This window comes from Prosopis cineraria, unplaced genomic scaffold (genome assembly GCF_029017545.1).
Source record: "Prosopis cineraria cultivar Desert tree isolate PC_DT_omini unplaced genomic scaffold, ASM2901754v1 PC634, whole genome shotgun sequence".
In the NCBI taxonomy this organism is placed as follows: domain Eukaryota; kingdom Viridiplantae; phylum Streptophyta; class Magnoliopsida; order Fabales; family Fabaceae; genus Prosopis; species Prosopis cineraria.
The window spans coordinates 20,534-27,344 of record NW_026555959.1 but is presented as its reverse complement, the minus strand read 5'-3'; the positions used below and the strand labels follow the sequence as shown (position 1 = coordinate 27,344).

At 31.0% G+C, this 6,811-nt stretch overlaps 1 protein-coding gene across 1 annotated transcript; it reads right to left on the bottom strand.

The window, feature by feature from the left end:
* Window positions 1–1,256: 1,256 nt before the first annotated feature.
* Window positions 1,257–1,952, bottom strand: LOC129297859 (miraculin-like). The gene has a single exon (XM_054936197.1). The coding sequence runs from the start codon at window positions 1,860–1,862 to the stop codon at window positions 1,257–1,259; it is 606 nt and encodes a 201-aa protein (XP_054792172.1). The 5' UTR covers window positions 1,863–1,952.
* Between the last annotated feature and the right edge of the window lie 4,859 nt (window positions 1,953–6,811).

Below are 6,811 nucleotides of genomic sequence, written 5' to 3'. Positions count from 1 at the left end.
TTTTTAGTTCTATATTCTTTATATATGTTTATTATAATAATTAATTTTTACTTGGTATGCTTAATCATTATATAATAGGGCTGTAGCACGTTATTGAGGAAGTGAAGGTCTCCCTCCAAACACTGAAAGACCTGATCTTGTTGAGTTTTATTCATGAAAAAGAATAAAGGTTTGTATTATTTTTTAATAAAACAAGTTGGTACATATCTAAATGATTGTTTGATTGATATTTTATGTTTTTTATTCTGAATATGTTGTTCTGGATTGATGTAGAATTTTTGAAAAATTCTGGAACTTCCAAGTTATAGGGAAGACTCTTCCGGATTTTCGACAGCAAATACTTGTATCATTTATATAACTTCATCACTGAAGTATTTTAAATTAAGTTAGAATTTATTTCTACCATATTTTGATAATAACATCTTTTATTGTTTTATAGGTACCTACACAATTATAAGGTTAGGAGTGTGGATACTATGTTATGAAGTTTATGAGAGAAGTAATCACACAACAAAAGTTGATCATTCCTGAAAATGTAAGTCAAAAGTTTTGAAATTAAGTTAATATAATGTTAATTACTTATATATTGCTTCATATCTTGTGTAGTATTTTGTTGGAGCAAGATATTCGCATTTTACTATGGAGCAAATAGAAGATTTAGTTGAAGAATGATCAAAATATATTATTGGCTGTTTGTGATAAGAAGTTAAATTTCAATGTTAAAAAAATAACAATAGTTTCATTTGTTAGGCTTATTAGAAATTAAACTATGTTAGTTAGAAAATTGAAATTGTTGTATCAGTTTCAAATTCTTTTCTTGTATATAAATTTTTATGTTGATATTATTTTTAAATTAGTTTTTGATATTATGATTTGTCATTGTTAAAGATATGTAAAAGGAGAAATTTAAAAAATTTGATTTAAAAAAAATTAAATATAATATATGGGAGCGCTCATTTGAAGAGCGCTCCGGTAAGTTGTCAGCATACGGGAGCGCTCTTACCGTACGCCGCATACAGGAGCGCTCTCTTAAGTAGCGCTACGGTAAGATGTCAGCATACGGGAGCGCTCCTGTAGAGAGCGCTCCTGTATGCATCATACGGGAGTGCTCCTATAGAGAGTGCTCCGATATATAACGTGTGCCTGGAGCTCTCTTACGGGAGCGTTTTTAAAAAAACGTTCTTGTATATCGTATATACAGGAGCGCTTTTTTTAAGCGCTCCTGTATATTTCGGAGCGCTCGATACGGGAGCGCTTCAAAAGTGCTTTCTAAGATAAAAAAAAAAGCGCTCCTGTAAGCTTATTTTGTAGCAGTGGTACGTCCCAATATCTTTGCACGGAACATTATTACACTTCCTGCACACATTTGGACAGTACACCAACTTATAACCATCTTCATACTTCTCAATCTTGAACCAATTCCTCACTGTTTGTGGTCCAGGATTCCCCACAACCCCGCCCGTCGTCACGAACCACTGTCCAGTGCTATTATCGTAGTCGTCGACCTTCCACACGGTGAATTGAGGACATCCTGTGTCCCTGTCAGTATTGAACACGATGTTGAGATCAGTAGAGACACGAATCACGCCGTCCTTGGAGTTGACGGGAACGAAGGATGATGGTAGGCTTGGATCTTCTTGCACTGTAATAACGTCGAGTGGGCACTTTCTTCTAGTGCTTGCAAGCTCAAGGCCGCCGCTTGGGGGCTGGGGAACTGGAATTATGTAGTAACTGTGATCTGCTCGGAGAACTTTGCTGCCGGAGAGAACTGGCTCCGGTTTTGCATCGGCTGATCCTCCGAGCAGTGGCTTTGTGCTGAAGGCAAAGAGAAGGACGAATGCCGCTGCCAATGTGATCTTCATTCTTTGATATACTTGAAATGTGCTTCCAAAATATCTAGCTTTCTTCTTTGTTTGGTTACTGATATGGAAAATGATCCGAGAATGTAAGCATGAATTTATAGTCACAGTAGTGTGGGCGGAATCGGTGGACCAAACTTGGACTGATGGTCAAGGATTCCGAGCTTGAGGATAAACTCTTTATTCTCCATATAAGATTGCTTCCAGAATCAAGTCTTTTTAAAAAGCATTTGTCTTTGTCATGTGGTCTAATTACTTGGCCGCTATCTCTTTTTTTTTTTAATTCGCGAGATGCCCACTGTCTTTGCCTAACATATATATTCATACATATTATTATATTTGAAGATTGCAATTTGCAAAATCTATTATTTGTTGCTGCCGACCTCTGCTTCACGACTTTCTTTTGTAAGATGAACTGGACCAGGACAATGAAATGAGGTATATATCCATAGTCCTGAATGGTTATAAATTTGAAGAATACAGGAGCAAGCTTGCCATAGCCAACCGCCTATGATCTCTTTTCTTTGCTTGCAATTCGGTATCTTGAGTCTTGACTCAGACTAATTCAGTTAGTAGCTTGCGGGTACCTCATATTTGGGACATACGTCAACCGTGTATGATCCATTGATCCTTGGTTACGTTGCCTCCCCCACCCCCCCCCCAAAAAAAAAAAAAAAAGATACCAACATATAATAATAGAACTTGTCCCAAAATATTCCTGAACATAAGACGATGCTTCCAAGTCTTGACCTGCAGGCTTTAGGCAACTTCATTCCATCCATGCATCTGCAATAATTCCAGCAAGAATTTATTCCATAGTTGTACCATGACTATCACATGTTGCATGTATACTATATATGTCGTATTATTTGTGTCTCAAGTATTAATATAAAGGGAGAATTTCATTATAGGACTAGAGATATGATTTTATTTAAATAAGTCCCAAAAAATTATGAAATTACACCTAGAACTAAGGGATTAAATTGAAATATGTTTTGTAGGAATATGGCAAAAATGTCCTTCAATTAGTTTTTTTTTTAATATGAGTAATTTAACAAGTAATAACACTAAAATAATGAGTCAAGTTGCAATTTTAACAAGTCAATAAAATAATATCAACTATGCAATAAATGTACCGTAATAAGTTATTTTATTGAATAATAACTAACATTAAAATAAATAAGAAGTGAAGTTATGGTTTTAACAAATCCACTTCATGTTATAAAATTATATTGAATGTGAAAAATGTTTAGTTAAGAAGTTCCTCTATTAAATTATAAGTAACATTACCAAAATAACAAGTTAAGTTACAGTACAGTTTTAACCAATGGGTATATATCTTAAACAAGTCAATAAGATTGAATAATATGCAAAATGTGTTGTTAACAAATTCTTTAAGGTAGTGTTTGAATTAATGGATTTGGATTTTAGATTTGAAATCTTTTGTTTGAGTAGTTTAAAAAAAATTCAAATGAGGAGAGATGATTTGAGATTTGAAATGAAAAATAAAAAATTAAAAACAATGAGTTTATTTTTATTTTTTAATAGAAAATATATAAAAAAATACGAGAGTCATAAAAGTATCAATAATAAAAGTATGAAGAGAATACAATGTTTCAAATGATTAAAATTTAAAATAACTAGGGTGTAAATGAAGTTTTAAATTACAAAGTGATTATAATTTGAAATGATTCAAATTCAAATTCATAAATTTTTGTGTATTCTAATTAAAGATTGATTTAAATCTAAATCTCCATTAATCTAGACACAGCATTAGATAGCATTTGGATTGGTGGATTTGAATTTGAGTTCTATGTGGATTTAAAATCTCACATTTCAAATATTACATTTAAAATGAAAAATTAGAAACAGTGAGTTTATTATGAAAGACGAGAATGAGATATGAGAAGAGATATATATAGTAAAAATATAAAGAGAATAAGATGTTTAAAGTAATAAAATTTTTAAATAACTAGAGTGTAAAATAAATTAAAATTACAAAGAAATTATATAATGAAGAAATGGATTTGAGTTTGAGTCCATAAATTCTTATGTATTCAAATAAGAAATTCAGTTTAAATATAAATCCCTATCAATTCAAAACACACCATTATTGAATTTACAAGTAACATTATTAAAATAACAAGTTAAATTACTAAAAATAATTTAAGGACATTTTTGTTGTTTACCTACAATTTTTTTTAATTTAATCCCCTTGATCATGCAGTATAATTTCATAATTTTTAGGATTAATTTGAAATATAATTATACATCTTGTCCTATGTATAATAAAATTCTCCGTAATATGAAAGCCGCTGAATCATGCATAACGGAGCCCGTGCTTTTATATTCTCTGTACAATTCAAATTATAGCAGTTTTGCTTTTATATTCTCTGTATAATTTCATGTATTCACATTTAAATCTATTCTGATCTCTTTCATCATCTATATCCACTTCAGTTTTTTGTTTTCATTAAATAATTGTTTTCCACCCTTTATTAATCTCTGTAAGTTGTTTATTGTTTTCAATATTTTAGTTTACAAATTTTTTACATTTAAAAATCATTATATGAAATAATTTAAAAATAAAAAATAAATTCAGTGTTATTTTCAAAAAAATAAAATAATATTAGACCAACCCTACCTAATGGGCTAAATATTTAACTTCTGGAGGAGGGACCTCTAAAGAAAAATGCAGCAAAACATTAGTATATGTTTTTTGTTTTTGTTTCATAGACATTCTCCTCTTAAAGACAATTTTGTTCAAATCATGGTCAGAAAAATATATGTTAATTATATAGTTTAAACTTTAAGGGTAGAATTGTCTTTTTATGATTTTATCCATATATATATATATATTTTAAGTTTTTCATCATATTTCAAAACTTCAATTTTTATAAGATTATTTTTAAAATTTGAGATTCGGAAATTCGTGAAAGAAAAAAAAAATCGTAAAGGAAAATTTAAAACAAGTTGAGAAGCAAATCGTTAGGCAGGAACCAGCATTGAGATTCACTGTCACAACTCACAAGATATTACAGCGATAAAGATGGCACGTTTCAATTAGACGACTGAGATTTCAAGTGACACAAAGACGACGCGGTTTAAGCTGCGCACACAGCTAAAGTGATGTTGGTCTATGCACCAAATCCTAGAAACCCTCAGCTACTCCCTCGCTACTTATCTGAGTCACTGTCATTATGCGTATGTGTAAGTACTCCCCAGTTAATACTCCTCCAATCTCATTTGTAAATATTTTTTTATCAGTCAATACTAATATAATAAAGTATAAAAAATAAAAATAAATAAAATTTCAAACATAACTTTTAAGTAAAAAACAAACTGTATAATATTATCTTTTCTATCTCTCTTACTTTTCAAAAATTTTAAAAATTTTAATTTTAAATAAAATAATCATATAAACTAGTAACTTATAAAATAAATTAAATTATACTTCTTAAAAATGGTTAGGTGGTGGTTCTGATGATTTTAATGTTGTTACAATGTACAAGCATCTAAGTGGTTTTGATCAACAAGAGGGAAATAGTTTTTGGATGAAAATGTGGTCTTGGAAGGGTCTGAGATGTATCCAAACATTCTTATAATTAGCTGCTTCAGATATTACCAACGTCTATTCAAAGGTTTAACAATGTTGACGGGTCATCTATTTGTTGTAGGTGTCAATTGGCTAAGAAGTTCTGTTTGCATGCATTGAGGGATTGTTCTTGTGCGCATAGTGTATAGGAGCAGTTGATATGAGGTTTGCATTCTTTTGATTTTTTTTGGTTTAAATTTGCTTGAATGGTTTTAGAAGAATTTAGGTGATAGTTCAAGGAGGGATGCGTGCAATTGGCATTTGATATTTGGGATAGCTATGTGGTTCATGTGGTCTTGGAGGAATAAAATGATATTTGATCTTAATTTTGATTCCTCCAAGATTTTTGCTGTTAGTATTTTGCAATATGTGATGAGATTAAGAAGGCTTATGATGTAGATGACAATATTTGTCTCAAACGTTAGGATGATATTTAGTGGTGGCTTCCTAAAAGAGGTTGGTTAAAGCTCAATATTGATGGTGCTACTAAGGGGTGGTTTGGGGATGTTGATTGTAAAGAAGTCATATGAGATTATACTGGTAACTAGAAATGGGGTTTTGTTAATAGAGTGCGTAGGTGTACAACTTTAGAGGCGGAGTTATAAGGATTATGGTTTGGATTCCTCTTATTACAAAGATTGGATCTAAGGAAGGTTATCATTGAATCTGACTAGAGCTGGGAATACGGGTGGGTCCGACCCTTAAGGGCCTGACCCTTATGGGCTCGGCCCTTTAGGGCCTAAGCCTTAAAGCCCGATTTTTCATTTTGACCCCCATTTTTCAAGCCCGGCCCTTATACTCAGAGCTCAGGGCCAGACTTGTAAGCCCTTTTTAAAAAATAAAAAAATTAAAATAAAATTAAAATTATAAATAAATTAAAATATTTTAAAATTAAAATCATCATAATTTTTTAGAAATTAAATAACATATATTAGAAGTCTAGTAATAAAATTTAAATCTTCATTTAAAAAATAGTTCATTTTTTTTATAAATATACAAACATAATAATTATAGAAAAATAAAAAATATCATAAATTTTATACTATACACTGATATTTATTAAATTATATTAAATTAATTTTAGAATAAATTAAAATTAATAATAATATAATGTATGTAGGATCAGGTGAGCAGGTCATTGATTTCAAACACGTGTTTTACTAAAAAATAATAATAAAAATAATATAACAGGGCTTGAAGGGCAGCCCGGGCCCGAGCCCTATTTTATAGGGCTTATCAGGTCTAAGCCCTCAAGCCCGATTACTTTAAAAAAAAATATTTTTAAAGCCCGAACCTTATTTAAACAGGGCTTTCAAGCCCGGCCCTCCAGGCCCGACCTTTATTCTCGGCTCTAAAT

Excerpts from the sequence above, each read along its gene's own strand:
- LOC129297859 (XM_054936197.1), bottom strand. The coding sequence starts at position 1,862 with ATGAAGATCACATTGGCAGCGGCATTCGTCCTTCTCTTTGCCTTCAGC.